The sequence below is a fragment of the Cygnus olor genome, chromosome 5 (assembly GCF_009769625.2).
Source record: "Cygnus olor isolate bCygOlo1 chromosome 5, bCygOlo1.pri.v2, whole genome shotgun sequence".
In the NCBI taxonomy this organism is placed as follows: Eukaryota; Metazoa; Chordata; class Aves; order Anseriformes; family Anatidae; genus Cygnus; species Cygnus olor.
This window is the reverse complement of record NC_049173.1, coordinates 54,403,401-54,419,994: the sequence shown is the minus strand read 5'-3', so window position 1 is coordinate 54,419,994 and position 16,594 is coordinate 54,403,401. Positions and strand designations below refer to the sequence as shown.

The 16,594-nt window shown below is 67.2% G+C and overlaps 2 protein-coding genes and 1 long non-coding RNA gene across 3 annotated transcripts; 2 read left to right on the top strand and 1 right to left on the bottom strand.

The window, feature by feature from the left end:
• The first annotated feature begins 1,817 nt into the window (after positions 1–1,817).
• Positions 1,818–2,679, top strand: LOC121071012. The gene is made up of 3 exons (XR_005820335.1): positions 1,818–1,948; positions 2,121–2,232; positions 2,481–2,679. It is a non-coding gene; the product is annotated as an uncharacterized LOC121071012 (long non-coding RNA).
• A 636-nt stretch (positions 2,680–3,315) lies between these two features.
• On the bottom strand, positions 3,316–6,779 carry P2RX3 (purinergic receptor P2X 3). Its single transcript, XM_040558913.1, is given in 17 exon segments — positions 3,316–3,787; positions 3,957–4,034; positions 4,136–4,161; positions 4,164–4,202; positions 4,294–4,329; positions 4,332–4,390; positions 4,483–4,619; positions 5,157–5,177; positions 5,179–5,252; positions 5,255–5,298; positions 5,395–5,472; positions 5,559–5,619; positions 5,622–5,651; positions 5,777–5,843; positions 5,915–5,994; positions 6,195–6,322; positions 6,572–6,779. Coding segments are annotated over 17 exon segments (1,221 nt in total). The 5' UTR covers positions 6,712–6,779; the 3' UTR covers positions 3,316–3,664.
• A 1,060-nt stretch (positions 6,780–7,839) lies between these two features.
• On the top strand, positions 7,840–15,713 carry SSRP1 (structure specific recognition protein 1). Its single transcript, XM_040558912.1, is given in 25 exon segments — positions 7,840–7,968; positions 8,571–8,750; positions 9,225–9,340; positions 9,342–9,408; positions 9,681–9,712; positions 9,714–9,784; positions 10,420–10,613; positions 10,691–10,812; positions 10,814–10,876; positions 10,878–10,936; positions 11,006–11,086; positions 11,089–11,101; positions 11,223–11,236; positions 11,239–11,350; positions 11,694–11,916; positions 12,088–12,159; positions 12,630–12,768; positions 12,931–12,976; positions 13,701–13,737; positions 13,739–13,825; positions 14,326–14,496; positions 14,775–14,866; positions 15,006–15,042; positions 15,044–15,190; positions 15,280–15,713. Coding segments are annotated over 25 exon segments (2,340 nt in total). The 5' UTR covers positions 7,840–7,872; the 3' UTR covers positions 15,349–15,713.
• The last annotated feature ends 881 nt before the right edge of the window (positions 15,714–16,594 follow it).

Sequence of the window (16,594 nt, the reverse complement as noted above, 5' to 3'; positions counted from 1 at the left end):
AAAGCACAAGTCCTCCTCCTATTCCTCCTGGCCTGTCCTTCCCAAGGGGCCTGTAGCCTCCCAGTGCATCTCTCCAGCCATGGGAGCCATCCCACCACATCTCCACGACCCCAACAAGACCGCGGTCCTGGGGCTGTGCGCACCTCCCTGTTCCATCAGGTTTATTCCCCACAGTGTGTGCACAAACGCACGGTGGTGCGTGGTCAGGGCACGGCGGGGAAATGTCCCTGGGCACGGTGGGGGCCACATCATGTAGGGGACCTGCTGCCAGGTCCAGCAGGGCTGGGCATGGTGACAACATGTCTCTGGGCATGGTGACAACATGTCCCTGGGCATGGCGGGGCCTGGCAATGGCAGAGACACATCTGAGGCACCGTGGTGTGAGGACACGGAGGGGACACGTCCCCAGGAGCAGAGGTGGCCCCGCTGCGGGCACCTCAGGGACGTTTGGAGCGCTGAGCCCCCAGAGCGGGCGTGTGGGGCTGGGGGCACAGGGGGGCAAGGCCCGATTGGCTCTGCGCGGGGACCCTGGGGCTGGGACAGGGCTGGGGGGGAGCACGGCCCTGTGCTGGCCCCCGCAGCTCCACGGGGCAGGAGGCACAGGGTGCCCCAGAGGGTAGTGTTCTGGGGCCAACGGCTGGCACCAGCCACTGCGGGGCCAGCGGCCACCGGGGGAGGAAGTGGCCTTGGGCAAGCGGCCAACGTGTCCCCAGCACCCCTGGGGTCCCCCCCACTGTCCCCTCAGGTCAGAGCCGCTGGCGGTTGGGTGGCTTGGGGCTGCAGCGGGCTGGGGCTGGGGTGGCGCAAGGCTGCGGGGGAACGTGGCCCCGACACCCCTATAAGGGCCGCAGCAGGCAGAGCTCCCCCAGCCCCCAGGTGAGGAGCGGGGACGGGGACAACAAGGGAGGGCTGCAGCACTGAGCTGCCAGGATGGGGCTGGGGGCTGCAGCCCTGAGTCAGGCACGGGGGGTCCTGCAGTGCCCCATAGATGTGGCGGGGGGACGTGGTGGCACGGGCAGCACAGGGCCGGGGGGTGGCCGCGGGGGTGGCAGCGGGGAAGCAGGGACAGGGGGCAGCGGGGGCACGAGGGAAGTGGGGGGTCGTGGGGGTGGCTGAGGGGTACGGGGTGGCAGCGGGGGGCATTGGGGACACAGGGAATGGGGTGTCCCCAGGGGTGGTGGGGGCCAGGGCCGTGGGGGTGTGAGAGGGGGCCAAGGGCTGGGGGCAAGGGACGGGGGTGGTGCTGGGGATGCCGGGGGTGGCGAGGGACATGGGGTGCACAGGGGACTGGGGCTGTGGGGGTGGTGCCAATGGATAGCTGAGGGTCCACGGTCTCTGGGGATGTCCCCCAGGGCCAGACGGTCCCCAGGACAAGGGGGTCCCCCCAAGTCCTCCCGTGTCCCCGCAGTGCCCCACCATGCAGCCCTGCCTGCTCCTCGCCCTGGCCCTGCTGGGCACGGCCTCTGCCCGCCACCTGGGTGAGTGCCCCCGGGGACACAGGAGGGACACCTGAGGGTACTGTGGGGGACACCCACAGTGATGCCCACCCGCTGTCCCCAGCCGCTGTCACCTCCGAGGTGGCCGAGCCGGAGCTGGAGGCCGAGGCTGAGGACGTGTAGGTGCCCGCTGGAGGACGAGACGAACGCGCTGTAACATCACGGACCCGCAGAGCATCCGCACCTTCCGCTACATCATCGTGCGGCGGTGCCAGAACTTCTACCCCGCGCAGGTGGGCAGGGCTCGGGGACTGGGCTGGGGCTCCCGGTGCCCACCCGGCCCGGCGTGTCCCCGTAACCAGCGCCGTCCCCCCGCAGAGAGTGTGCTCCCGCTGCTACCGCGGGCGCCTGGCTCCATCCACAGCTACCGCACCAACATCCTGCTGCAGTGCAGGGCTCGCACCCGCGTCAACAACGGGCGCGTCTGGATCGGGGCCATCACCCGTCCTGTGGTAAGGGGCCGCGGGCACGTGTCCGCACGGCCCCGGGCCTGTCCCGGGGTCCCAGTCCCACCCCTCGACCCCGGCACCCCCCATCCCCGCCATCCCCGGACGCCTCAGCACCACGGGTTGTCCCTGCGGGTGTCCCCGCGGTGTCCCCACGCCTGAGGCGGTGACCCCGCAGGGCGGCAGCGTGTTCTGCCACTGGTCTGACAACAGCGGCTGGAACTACGCGTACTGGCTGCACGGCTACCCGCTGGTCACGGGGCGCTTCTGCACCACCCTCTGCACCGCAAGTCAGTGCCCGGGGGGCTCGGGGGGCGGTGCGGGGGGTCGGGGGCTGTGCTGGGAGCCGGGGCCCTGAGAACCGCCGGGCTGGGGCGGGACGGGGAGGACACTGGGGGCCGCAGGGGGGTCTTGGGGCGGGAAGATGGTAGGGGGCTGTGGGGCTGAACCCGGGCGTGTGGGGCTGGGGGTGTGGGGGAGCACGGGGGGGCTGGGGGTGCTGCTGGGCGCGGGGTCTGACCCTAACTCCTCTCCCCAGATGGGCGCTGGAGGAGCACAAACTGCCACGTGAGGCTGCCCTTCATCTGCGAGTACTGAGGGTGCTGTCCCAATAAACGAGAGCTCTGGCGCTGTCGCCGGACACCCCCCGGCTCAGTGCTCCGCCGGGCATCCCCCTGCCCACCCCGCAGCACGGGCTGCTCCCCCAGCCCAGCTCCCAGGTAAAGCCTCAGCTGCTGGCACCCACGCTCACGCCTGGCTTCTGTTTTTGCGTGCGGGGGGGGCACGGCGGTGGCAGCAGTGTAGGCCCGTGGGTGAGGTGTCCTGGGCTGCGATGGGGACAGAGCAGAGTGGGTTTTATGAACGAGGTCCCTCTGTGACCAGCAGTGGGCACAGGTCCCCTCCCTGTGGTGGCACCCAGCAAAGGGCCACCCCAGTTTGGCAGCACTGCTCTGACATCCCCTTCCTGTCACCTCATGGACCCCGAACCCGACTCATTGCCCCCTCGCTCTCCCCGCAAAGAGGGAACAGACAGGGAGCTGTGTGAGGAAGGTTTATTGGGGTGAGGGGGCTCTGCATCCCCTTGGCTGGTCCTGGACCAGTCCCCAGCGCCACCCCATGTCCCTCGCCACCCCCGGCATCCCCAGCACCACCCCTGTCCCTTGCCCCCAGCCCTTGGCCCCCTCTCACACCCCCACGTCCCTGGCCCCCACCACCCCTGGGGACACCCCCATTCCCTGTGTCCCCATGCCCCCGCTGCCACCCCTTACCCCTCAGCCACCCCCACGACCCCCCACTTCCCTCGTGCCCCGCTGCCCCCTGTCCCTGCTTCCCCGCTGCCACACCCCGCTGGCCACCCCCGGCCCTGTGCTGCCCGTGCCACCACGTCCCCCCGCCACATCTATGGGGCACTGCAGGACCCCCCGTGCCTGACTCAGGGCTGCAGCCCCCCCCTTGTTGTCCCCGTCCACGCTCCTCACCTGGGGGCTGGGGGTCCTGCTGCGGCCCTTATAGGGGTGCCGGGGCCACGTGTCCCCCGCAGCCCCACAGCCTCTCCATGCCCCATGTCCCAGTGACACCCCCACAGCCCGTACATCCCCCTGCCCTGTCCCGTTGGCAGCGTGGGGACAGGGTTGGCAGCCGTGGCGTGGGGCTGGGGGGGTCTGGAGGGGAGGGAGAGAGGGAATCGATGGCAAAGGGGGGACTGCACCATGGCACCCAGGGCTAGAGGCCGAGGGAGGAGGTGCCCGAGTCGGTGGACTGCTTCTCCCGGCTCTGGTCCCCCATGGCCCCGGAGGCACATGTCGTGGGGCTGGTGGAGGGGGGGGGCACGCTGGCCTCTGGCACCTGGGGGCAGGCGGCAGGTGCCAGGTCAGCCCCTGCCCCACAGCTGCGGCACCCAGGGGGATCTGCGTGTAACCCCCAGCCCCACAACCCCACCCCTTTAGGGCCTGCCCACCCTAGGGCCCCCTCAGCACGGCTCCAGCCCCACGGCCGTCCCGGCCTCGCCGCTCACCTCCTCGAACTTGCGGGCCTTGTAGTGCTCAGCGCCCTTCAAGAAGTTGAGCAGGATGATATCGCACAGCACCGTGCCCTACGGGGCGGCACCGTTGGGGCTGGGGGCTGGGGGGGGGTCCCCACGCTGTAGGGGAATCAGTCTGCTCCCGCCCCGAGCTGAGGACTGCCTCAACTCACCACGCCGATGGAGGTGAAGGCGGCCACGTGTTGATGAGCGTGGGGACGATGCCGAATTTTTCCCAGCCTGCAGGGAGGCAGGGGGCCAAGTCGGCACGTGTGGGGGGGGGCTTGGACCTATAGCACCCATAGGTCCCCCAGGGTGCTGCACCCCCTACGTACGTTGCCGTACACCAAGACATCAAAGCGGATGCGAAGGCCTTGGTGAGGGTACGGAAGCTCAGTGCCGTGTGCCCGCGGTAATACCGGGCATGCCTGCAAGGGAATGGGTCCGCCTGGCACCCTGGTGTCCCCACGCCGGTGTCCCCATGCCCGTGTCCCCACGGCGGGTGGTGACACGGCCCTACCTGAAGTTGTAGCCGGGGGAGCTGGGGCTGTGCCGGGTGCCGCCGTCCAGGCGGGTGAAGGAGTAGCGGGGCAGGCACAGCTCCCACGAGCGGTCCAGGTCGCACACCCAGCCGATCTTGATGCCCAGCACCCCCCCCTGCCCAGCCGGGAGGGCGAGATGCACCCCGTGCCCCGCGTCCCCATGTCCCGCATCCCCGTGTCCCTGCAGAGCCACGGCCCGTGTCCCCACAGCCCTGTTTTCCCATGTTCCACAACCCACATCCCTAAATCCGCATGTCCCACGCTGCCACGTCCCCACACCCCATGTCCCACGCTCCTGTGTCCCTGTGTCCCCACATTCCACATCCCATCTCCCTGTGTCCCTATGTCCCCACAACCCCAATTCCCACGCCGCTGTGTCCCCATGTCCCCATGTCACACGTCCCCATATTCGTGTGCCCCACGCCCCCACATCTGATGTCCCCATGTCCACACCCCCATGTCCCGTCCCACGTCACCGTGTCCCCATGTCCCACGTCCCACCTCCCTGCACACCACGTGCTCCACTGCCCACGTTGCTGCGTTCCCCGTGTCCCTGCATCCCCGTGTCCCAGGTCCCCGCGTCCCCACGCCCCCCATGTCCTACGTCACCGTGTCCCCGTGCCCCCAATGTCCCCACGTCCCCCTGGCTCACGGTGGTGGCCAGGGTGGCGAAAGTCCTGCCCGGCGAAGCGCGCCACGTCGCCCAGCCGCAGGATGGGGCAGAGCGGCTGCCGCTCGGGGTGGAAGCGCAGCGCCGCAGATCCTCCGCGCTGGCCTGGGGGGGCAGATTGGCCCTGGGGGAGGACAGGGGGACATGGCGGGGGGGGACACACACGGCCGTGAGCTGCCGTCGGGGACACCCCATCCCCTGTCCCCCTGGCGCCGCTCACTTCTCGAATCCGAAGAGCGGGAAGCGGACGCTGTTCTTGATGAAGAGGGTGAAGTTTTCGGCCTCCAGCATCACAGGGCTGTGGGGTGAGAAAGGGGGGGGGGGGTGCCTGAACGGGGGGGGCCACAGCCCCGTGCCCCCCCCTTGCTCCCCCCAGGGACTCACACGCTGACGGTGTCCACCTCGGGCGGGCACCAGCCCCGGATCTCGCAGGTGCGCAGGGTGTCGTGTAGGGCACGCAGCGCCCCGTCAGCACCCCTAGAGGTGGCTGTCAGCACGGGGGGGGGGGGGGGGCTCAACCCGTAGGACCCCCCCCCAAAAAAAAGGGGGCACATCCCGTAGGATTTTTGGGGATACCCCCCCAAAAAAAACCCTAAACTCACCGCTGCCTGTGGTGAGGCTCTTTCCCCGGCAGTCGCGGTCAGCGGTGCAGCGGTACGTGGCTTCGCTCTGCGGAGAGGGGGGGTCACTGGGGGGGGGGACACACGCCGGTGCCCCCCGCGTCCCCCCCAGCCCCTTACCTCGGGGCAGACGCCCTGCACCTGGTTCTCCGTCAGGATCTGCCTGGTGACCACCACGAACACCGAGGTGCCCTGGGGCGAGGGGGACGGGGGGGGGGGGGTCACCGCCACCCCCCAGCCCTTGGCCCCGCAGCGTTTTGGGGGGGCAGGGGGGGGTTACTGGGGGCAGGACTGCCCGCGGGGGTGAGGCTGTGCGGGCTGCCCGGTGTCCCCTATGGGATCACGGCCACTGCACGGAGGGACCGTCCCCGAGCCCCCGGGGTGCCCCTACCTGTGGGGGGGGTGACGTAGTCGGCGGTGTCCAGGACGCGGTCCCCATATCTCCCCACGCCCTTGACTTTGGTGACCACGGAGGACTCGATGGTGGTGTCCCTCACCTGGTAAGCCTTCTCGTGCAGGAACACCCAGCTGGAGGGACCCCCCAGCCCCCCGGGGGGGTGAGCAAGCAGGGACAGCCACCCCCCCACGGCCCGCTTGCCCCCCCCCCACTGTCCCCTCCCGTGTCACCACCTTGGGGTCACGGACAGCCCCCGGCACCCCACCGGCAGCGCCGCTGCCCCTCGTCCCTCTCCCGTCCCCTCGTGTCACCTCGTGTCCCCGTCCCCAAAGACGTGGGGGAGACGAGGGGGTCCCGGGGGGGTTCGGGGGGGGGCTCACCCGATGAAGTAGGAGAGGATGAGGAGCTGCACGGCCCGGTTGACGGCGGCCCACCACCCAGCTCTTCACCACACCGACTTGGGGGTCTCGTAGGCGAAGAAGTCGGACAGGCAGGAGGGCTGGGGGCGCGGGGGGGGCATGGGGGGCCGGGGGGGCCGGGCGGGGGCTGGTAGGATCTGGTAGGGATCTGGTAAGGGTTCTGGTAGGGATCTGGGCAGCTGGGGTGGTGCAGAGGCAGGGAGGGGTGGGCGGAGGAGGGAGGGAGAGGGCGTGGGCGTGGGGAGGGAGGGCGGGAGGGAAGGGGCAGTGGGAGATGGGGGGGGTCCAAGGGGGAGGATGGGGGGGTGTGAGGGGGGAGATGGGAGGGGTTTGGGGGGGGACGGAGGGGTGTGGGGGGAGATGGGGGGTATGGGGGGGGAAACGGGGGGGCGTGGGGGGAGATGGAGGAGCGCAAGGGGAGATGGAGGGGTGTGGGGGGAAATGGGGGGCATGGGGGGGGAAATGAGGGGGTGTGGGGGGAGATTGGGGGTATGGGGGGTAAAATGAGGGGGTGGTGGGGGGAGATGGAGGGGTGCAGGGGGGACAGAGAGGTTTTGGGGGTGCAGGGGGCGATAGGGAGGACACCGAGGGGGGGGGAGGGTGGGGGATGGGGTGGGGGGGGGGATGAGGGGTGCAGGAGGGACAGTGGGCAGAGGGGTGGGGGTCCCGGGGAGGTGGGGCAGGGCGGTGGTGGCCCCTGTGTGGGGTGCCCTTGTTTGGGGTGCTCCTTGCTTGGGGTGCCCCTTGTTCGGGGCGCCCCTTGGTGCCTCTTATTTGGGGTTCCCTGCTTGGGGTGTCCCTGTAGGGCTTCGGGGGTGCCCATGCGCGGGGTGCTTTGTTCGGGGCGCCCCTTGGTGCCCCTAGCTTGGGTTCCCCTGCTTGGGGTGGTCCGTGCCGGGCTTTGGGGGGTGCCCCCATGCCCGGTGAGCCGCCCCACGTGCGGGGCACCTCAACTTCTGGGGAGCCCCCGGGCTTCTGGGTCCCCCACGCGTCCGGGGTAGTGCCCGTGCTCGCGCCCCCCTCCCCGCTCTTTTCGGGGCGCCCATTTTGGGCCCCCCCCGCCGGGCTGCGCCACCACGCCCCCCCCCCCATGACGTCACGGGGACCACCCAACGTTGGCCAACGGGGGCCGCTCTGGCACCGCTTCCGCAACTCTATGGTGCCGGGCGAGCCACCGCCAGGGCCCCCCCGGATTTTTTGGGGTGGGGTGCCGCTCTAGCCACCAGGTACCTCCGAGCTCTCCATGGTGCGGCGCCCTCTCTATGGCGGAAGCGGTGGCGGGGTTCGGCGGGGGGGGAGGGGGGGGAAGAGGAGGAGGAGGAGGAGGAGGAGGAGGAGGAGGAAGGCCGGGGGGGGAGGGTTCGTGTTGCGCAGGCGGGAAAGTGGCGGTGGTGCGGGGGGGCCGGATTTTTTGGGGGGGGGGGGGGGGGGGATGGGGGGACGGGAAACCCCCGGGGGTGGGCGGTTTAATTTTGGGGGGTGGGGGGGCGGTTTTTTTTTTTTTTTGGGGGGGCGGTTTTTTCGGGGGGGGTGGCTTTGGGGGGTGGGGGCGGTTGGGGGAGGTGGCGGTTGGGGGGGGGCGTTTTTTGGGGGTGGGGTGGCATTTTTGGGGGGTGGGAGGTGCCCTAAGGGGGTGGGGGGCTGTTTTAGGGGGGCAGGGGGCTTCGGGGGGGGGGGGCTGCAGGTTTGTGGGGCCGGGGGAGGGTTGGGGTAAGGGGGTGATGGAGGGGGGGGGGCCTCAGGGCCTCGCTGTGCCCCCCGGGGGCAGCACACTGGGATGGGGGCAGGAGCAGAGGGAGTGGTCATGGGGCTGGGGGGGGGGGGGGGGACACGGGGCCATATGGGGGGACACGGGGCTGTATGGGGACACACGGGGCCGCAGGGCCACGCGGTGCCGATGGGGCGTCTCCTCCTCGCTGTGCTCACCCTGTGGTTGTTCTTCCCCCCCCCCCTCCCGCAGCGCCTCAGTGCTCAGTGTCCCCGCGCCAGGGCATGCCGGCCCCCCGGGGGGGAACTGAGAGACTCGCCGAGGCCTCCTCCCTCCCGAAACCCCAGGGGACGCTGCCGGCCCCCCGCCCCGTTCGCCATGGCCGACACGCTGGAGTTCAACGAGATCTACCAGGAGGTGAAGGGATCCATGGTGAGCAGCAGGGGGGAGCCCGTCCCGTGGGGCTGTCCGGGTCCGTCCCTCCCTCTCTTCCCGGGCCTCATCCTGGCTCGGCTCGTTTCGCAAGGAGGCGAGGAGCCTCGCTTGTAGGGCTGGGGTGTTTGGGACGTGGGGCTTTTAGTGCCAGCCCGGTGCTCCGAGCATCTGCCTCTTCGTGCTGTAGCCCCTGCTGGGCGGCCAGGTGTTGTAAATCGGGTGGTGCAGCCCTGGTGTTGAGGATTCCCCCCTTTAAATCCGTGGCATTTGGGAATCGTTCCTAAAAGCCTGATGGAGTGCTGGGACCGAGGGTGCTGGGGCTGTTTTGGGCCGCCGAGCCAAAATGAGGGTGGCAAGGAGCAACAAAACCTGCTGGGGTTTGGGGAAGTCACCTCGTGGGGAGGAATTGTGCCCGGTGGGGCAGCCCTTGGGTGCGTCCGGCGCGAGCCTCACCCCCGCTGCTCCCACCAGAACGACGGCCGGCTGCGGCTGAGCCGCCAGGGCGTGATCTTCAAGAACAGCAAGACGGGGAAGGTGGACAACATTCAGGCCTCGGAGCTGGCGGAGGGGTTGTGGCGCCGCGTGGCGCGGCCACGGCCTCAAGCTGCTCACCAAGAACGGCCACGTCTACAAATACGATGGCTTCCGGGAATCGGTGAGCCCCGGCGTGTCTGCCGCGCGCGTTGCCCCTCCGAACGGCGGCGTTTGCTCCCGTTACGCCTCCTATCCTTCCTTGTGCTGCTTGTCTGCGCCTGGCTGCGTCGCCCTACAACATCTCCTTCCCCAGCAAGAGCTGACCCCGTTTTCTCCCTGCTTTCCTCATTCTGTGGGCTGTGTCCCCTGTCAGGGGCTCCGGACGGTGCCCATGCGTACGTGGTGGTCTCTGACGGGCGTTCCTGTTCCTCTGCCCTTCCCGCCCTGTCCCAGGAGTTCGATAAGCTCTCGGATTTCTTCAAGGCCACTATCGCTGGAGCTGGCGGAGAAGGACCTGTGTGTGAAGGGCTGGAACTGGGGCACGGTGAGGTTCGGAGGTGAGTCGTGGCAAAGGGGGAGCAGCCGGCGGTGCTGTTAATTGGGGAAGGGGCTGCCTGCGGGGGCCCTCCCAGCTCGAGGTGGTGGGGCTGGGGGTGTCCGGGGGCTGGAGCAGCGTCCCATCCCACCAGGGTGCTTGTTCCTGCAGCTCCTAGCTTCAGGGTGTTCCTCTGGGCAGCTGTCCGCTTTCTAGCGGTGGTTTTGGGTACAGCGCAGACGTCGGTCATCCCAGGAAAGCAGGAGATACCCACACAAGTCCCAGATTTTGGGGGGGAAGATTTTATAGGCGGAGAATGCCCAGCATGAAAGAGAAGTCTGCATGGGAGCTGTGTCTGGCAGAGCCTGCCGGTTCCTGCAGGAGCTAGGGGAGCTGGTGGGTGCTCCTCCCTGCTCTGAGAGCGGGGGGAAAATGGGAATAAACAGTTTCTCCTTTTTATTTCTGGTCAATGCCATTCTCTGGAGCCGTAGCTGGGAGGAGAAAGCCTGGTGACTTTGGTGGGAAGCGTGGAAACGAGAAAGGGAGAGGCATTGCTGGGCTTTGAGAGGAGACCAGTGGTGCTGCTGGAGCGGAGATCTGGGACGAGACCCACCTCGGGGGGGGACCTTAGGTTCTCATCCTCCCCACCCCTTGCAGGGCAGCTCCTCTCCTTCGACATCGGGGAGCAGCCGGTGTTCGAGATCCCCCTCAGCAACGTCTCCCAGTGCACGACGGGCAAGAACGAGGTGACGCTGGAGTTCCACCAGAACGACGACGCTGAGGTCTCGCTCATGGAGGTGCGCTTCTACGTGCCCCCCACCCAGGAGGACGGCGTGGACCCGTGGAGGTGAGCTGGGGGCGGAGGGTGGGAGCGTGCTGGGGGTCGCCGGGTGCCCGGCTCTGTGCCTGACTTCCCCCCGCCTCGCAGGCCTTCGCGCAGAACGTCCTCGCCAAGGCGGACGTGATCCAGGCCACGGGCGACGCCATCTGCATCTTCCGGGAGCTGCAGTGCCTGACGCCCCGCGGGCGCTACGACATCCGCATCTACCCACCTTCTGCACCTGCACGGCAAGACCTTCGACTACAAGATCCCCTACACCACCGTGCTGCCTCTTCCTGCCCCACAAGGACCAGCGGCAGATGTTCTTCGTGGTGAGGAGGGACGGGACGGCGGGTCCTCCCTCGGGGAAGGGCGGTGGCTTTGGGGGCTTTGTGGTCTCCTCCTCGTCTCCTTTCAGATCAGCCGGACCCCCGATAAAGCAGGGCCAGACCCGCTACCACTTCCTCATCCTGCTCTTCTCCAAGGACGAGGACATCTCGCTGACCTCAACATGAACGAGTGAGCTCCCCTCCTGCCGGGCCGCTTCCTTCGCCCCTCCCTGCCTCTGGGGGCCGTGGGGGGAGGGAGGAACCCCCCGGGTCCCTGTGCTCACTGTCCTCCTCTCTTTCTTGCCGCGCAGGGAGGAGGTGGAGAAGCGTTCGAGGGGCGGCTCACCAAGAACATGTCTGGCTCCCTCTACGAGATGGTCAGCCGCGTCATGAAGGCTCTGGTCAACCGCAAGATCACCGTGCCTGGCAACTTCCAGGGGTGAGGGCACGCCGCTGCCTCTGGGCAGCGGGACGCGGGTCTTCCTGCTGCAAGGGCGCGCGTGGAGGTGGGCGGGATGCAAAGTGTGCCTTGGCCTCCCCAGGACGGGAAACATTTCTTTTCTCTGTAATCTCAAGCCAGCTGCTTGGGGTCCCCTCCTAACTAAACAGCAGGACCAGCCCCTCTTTTCCTCTCTCGTTTCTGTGGTCAGGGGGAAGGGGCTTCGCAAGGCTTGGGGCTTCTGTAGGGGGAGCAGCTGACAGACTTCTCCGGGCTGCTGTGTCACTGTAGGGAGGGTGTTTGCTCCCCCAGCGGTGTAACGCGGCTGTGTTTGCCCTCACAGACACTCGGGAGCCCAGTGCATCACCTGCTCCTACAAGGCCAGCTCGGGGCTTCTCTACCCGCTGGAGCGCGGCTTCATCTACGTGCACAAGCCGCCCGTGCACATCCGCTTCGACGAGATCTCCTTCGTCAACTTCGCCCGCGGGACCACCACCACCCGCTCCTTCGACTTCGAGATCGAGACCAAGCAGGGCACGCAGTACAACCTTCAGCAGCATAGAGAGGTGGGCGCCGCAGCGAGCCGGCGCCGTGCCGTCGCGCAGTCATCTCGTCCCTTCGTGCTCGGTCACACAGGGGGGCCCTCGCCGGTTTCCCAAGGCGGTTTCGCCCTGCCGGTGCTGGGTGCTGGCGGCCCGGCTCCCCCCGGCCCTGAGCGCCCCGTCTCTGTCCCGCAGGAGGAGTACGGGAAGCTCTTCGACTTCGTCAACGCCAAGAAGCTGAACATCAAGAAACGAGGCCTCAAGGAGGTACCTGCCAACCTACCTGCTCCTCTGTGCCCTGCTGGCTGGGGTGGGAGAGGGCTGGCGCCTTCCTTTTCTCCAAGATTTTGCTGCTTTTTTTCCTCTTTTTCCCTTTTTTTCACCTCTCTTTTCTTTTCCTTGCCCTTGTAGAGGAAAAAGGTCCCGTGCGATACCCCTTCCTCTTTCTCCTCTTCCTCCTCCTGGTGCAGGTTTCCTCTGCATGGCCGTGGTGGTCCCTGACTAAACCCAGTAACTCCAGCATGGGTTGCGAGAGGGGCCCCCTAACCCCGATAACACTTGTGGGGAACCTTTGCTGTCCCCGTCTCTGGATCCCTGACAGGGAGGGGACACAGGGGGTGTCCGTGCATGTGTGTGGGGCCTGCCCACGAGCACCCCAGCGGTTTTGGCTTCCAGAGGTGGAGTGTGTGCAGCCGTGGGGAGCGCGCGGAGCGCCTCTCACTCCGTCCCTCCCGCAGGGAATGAAGCAGAGCTACGACGAATACGCCGACTCCGACGAGGACCAGCACGATGCCTACCTGGAGAGGATGAAGGAGGAGGGCAAGATCCGGGAGGAGAACGCCAATGACAGCAGCGACGGGTCTGGGGAGGAGACAGGTGAGTGCTGAGGCTGGGGGTGCGTGAGGGACCATCCTGGGGGGCTGTCTGGGGTCCTCAGGCCTCTTCCCCCTCTGGTTAAGTCCTGCCCAGCTCCTGCTCCAGCAGGATCTGACCCCCGAGGTTCCGTCCTCACCTGTCCCCTGTGCTCTGTCCTTCCAGATGAGTCGTTCAACCCTGGTGAAGAGGACGATGACGTGGCTGAAGAGTGAGTAGGGGCGGGGCTGGAGTCTCTCTGGGGGTTGCTTTTGGAAGGGATTTGTGTTGGGGCAGCGGTGGGATGGGGCTGTGTGACCACTGGGAGAGCACCAGGTACAGCCAGGATCGTTATAAATCCCCGGCCCCGAAGTCTGGAGAAGTGGGCGCGCTTCTGGGCTGACTCTTGTAACAACAGCGTTGTGCTCGAAAGGGTTGGACGGTGACTGGAGTGGTCGGATGGCTTCTGGACGAGGTTTGGTTGAGCGAGGCCTCGGGCTGGAGAAGAGAGAACAGTGGGAGGAGGATGGGGCCCAGGAGGATGGGACACGGCCCTGCGAAGTCCCAAGCAGGGGGACAGGGAGGCTGAGGACTGCAGTCGCCGCACAAGCGCTCGGGGGCATCGTGTGTGTTGCTGGGAGTCAGGCTGAGCCCGAGAGGAGGGGTGGATCTCGGTGCAGTTCAGCCGTGAGGCGTTGCAAATGCCTAAAGTTTACGGGAACTCAGGAAACCATCAGCCACGTTCGTGGAAGGGAAACCCCCTGAGGGCTGTTAAGTGCGAACACAACGGCTTCAGCTCGGGAAGTCTCCGGCCCGCAGGTTGCTGGAGGCTGGGAGAATTCGGGGGGCAAGTCTGCTGTGTGCTCATCGCTGCTGCCTCTCCTTCGCTTCCCGCTCCATCCACCTCGTTGGGGCGGGGGTCCCGGGCTGTTCCCTGAAGCTGTTTCCTCGCACAGGTTTGACAGCAACGCCTCGGCCAGCTCCTCCAGCGGTTGACGGTGACAGTGACCGGGATGAGAAGAAGCCAGCCAAGAAGGCCAAGATCGTCAAGGACCGCAAGCCCCGCAAGAAGCAGGTGGAGGTGAGAGGTGGTGGTTGGAGGGGTTGCGGAGAGTGGGACCCGCTTCCCCCGAGCGTGGATTGCTGATCCTCTTGGGAGCAAGGCCAGGGAGAGCCACGTCTGAGCTGCTTCCCTCCAGCCGTCGGTCGCGGTCTGATCTGATCCCACCGCCTCGCTGGGCTGCGGTCACTCCTCCAAGCCCAAGTGCTCTGCCTCCTTCGGGTTCTTATTCATCCCGCACATGAGGCGAGGTTGAGCCTCTTCCAACGGGCGCAGTGCTAACCGAGCCTGGCGAGCCCTTGGACTGGGGGAGGGCTCGTCTCCTGCAGCCTGCCCCGGGGGGTGCTTTTGGGTTTCGTGGGTGTGACCCCAGAACCCGTCCCGTGGCGACGCAGCTCAATTCCTGGTGGGGTGCAGGAGGCAAGCGGAGACCCGGCCTTGTCTCGGGGTAACCTTCAGTCCTCAGTGCCTGGGGTCTTCCGAGGCTCTCACGCTGGTTCTCTCCACTCCCTACCGCCCAGAGCAAGAAGGGGAAAGACCCCAACGCTCCCAAGAGGCCCATGTCAGCGTACATGCTCTGGCTGAATGCCAACCGCGAGAAGATCAAGTCCGACCACCCCGGCATCAGCATCACAGACTTGTCCAAGAAGGCTGGGGAGCTCTGGAAAGCCATGTCCAAGGAGAAGAAAGAGGTGGGTCGCTCTGCCGGTGAGAGTTGCGGGTTTACGAGGGGAATGGTGGACTCCAGGAGGCTTGCTTGGTCTCAGGATCCCTGATCTCAGCAGCGGGGAGGTAATGTCTGGGGAGTGGTGGGCTGGTGGCGGTGAGCATGGTCTCCAGGGTGGTGGTGGACCTGGTGGGAGCATTGCTGTGCCTGGGTGGAGAAGTGTTGGACTCGGGTGGTGCAGATGGAGGCGGCGGAGGAGGACGGGGTGCCGAAGGCCCCGCTAACCTTGCGCGCTTGCTGCAGGAGTGGGATCGCAAGGCAGAAGATGCCAGGAGGGACTACGAGAAAGCCATGAAGGAGTACAGCGTGGGCAGCAGGTCCGAGAGCTCCAAGACGTGAGTGTGCTGAGCGGACAGGAGGGAGGTGGCCGGGCTTTGTGCCTCTGGGATCCGGCTCTTCTCCTGCCTTCACGGTGGCTGGGCCGCTCTGAGGCTGCCAGCAAGGTTACGCTAATATCCCTTCTACCCTTCACAGGGAGAGGTCTAAAAAGAAGAAGAAGAAGCAGGAGAAGGCAGATGAAGGGGAAAGCAGAGAAGAAGGGTACTGCCTCCAAGTCTTTGTCCTCCGCAAAGTCCTCTGCCAAGAGTCTGAGCGAGAGCTTCAAGAGCAAGGAATTTGTCTCCAGTGACGAGAGCTCCTCTGCAGAGAGCAAGAAGGAGGTAGGGCCCCGCACCAGGGCACAGGAGAGGCCGGCGCCCGCAAGGCGCTCTGCTGCGGCTGCCCTGACGCCTCCTTCTTGTTCCCGCAGGACTCGGAGGAGGAGGGAGGCGCCAGCCCACCCCCCAGCTCAGAGGATTCCGCATCGGGCTCGGATTAGCGCTGTCCCCGCTGGCTCCAGGCTGGTTCCCAGATCAGCGAGAGGACTGAGGGTCCCGGCTCCGGGGCTGCAGCGGGATCCCGACCCTCCTGGCTTCCGCTTGGCATCCTCCTGCCGCCAGGGGCAGGGGGACACAAGGGCAGGGCAGGAGCGTGCCCGGCCCCCCCTGCCCAAGCCCTCTCCCCTCAGTGCCTGGCTGGGGAGGGAGGCCGGAGCGAGGGGCCTCAGTCCCGCCTCAGCCCCATTTCTCATCAATTTATTTTTTTTAAATACTCGGGTTTGTTTTGGTCTCTTTTTTTTTTTTTTTTTTGCTTTCGTTTGTATTTTGGGTCCATTCACATTGAATAAAAAAACACCCGCCCAGGGCACTGCGTGTGGGTGCAGCCGGGGGGGGGGGAGGCGGGGGCGGCTCCCCCGTGCCCCCGAGGACCGCTTCCCGCCTGCCTCGGCCTCGCTCTGGCTCTGCCTTGAAGCGGGGCCAGCGGCTGAGCTCACTGCCTCCGTCCATTAGCCTCCCCCCTAATCCTATCACGGAGCCATCAGCCTCCTAATGGAGGCCGGGCGGTCGATCCTGATGCGGTTTGGGGCTTCCTCCGTGGCCTCCCCGGCTCGGCGGGGGCGTTGGGCTGCGATCCCGCTGGGCACCAGCCCCAGCCCTTCGGCCTCGCTTCCTGGCCTCTCTTCTTGGCCTCACTTCCCGGCCCTCGTTTCTCGGCCTTCATTTCTCGGCCTCGCTTCCCAGCCTGACACGGGTCTCCTCGGGGACGGGGCGAGGCTGGCAGCCCGCTCACCCCGTCCGGGCCCCCCAATTAACGACAGATGTGATGATTCACGGGCGCTGTGAGCCGGGGGAGGGCCGTGAGGGCCGTGCTGGAGGCCCTGAGGGAGGCTTGGAGGACCCCGCGGCCTCAACATGGCGCGGGCGCCTCCCCCCCCCCCAGTCTCTATGGTGCGCGGCTCTATGGTAGCGCCCCTCTGGCCCCTCCTCTCGGTGGTACCCGCCACGCGGCGCCGCGGCCGCACCCGGGGCGGTGGGCGTGGCCTGCGGGCGGGTGGGCGTGGCCGAGCTCATGAATATGCAACGGCGGCGGCGGGTGAACGGGGGGCCCGGGGAGGGAGGGGGGAGGGTTGCTATGGCAACGGGGTGCCGGTCGGGGCGGGGGGGGCGCGTTGCCATGGCGACGGGCCGAGGCCTGCCCGTCCACTCGAGCGGGAGCCGCGTTGCCATGGTGACGCGAGCAGGCCC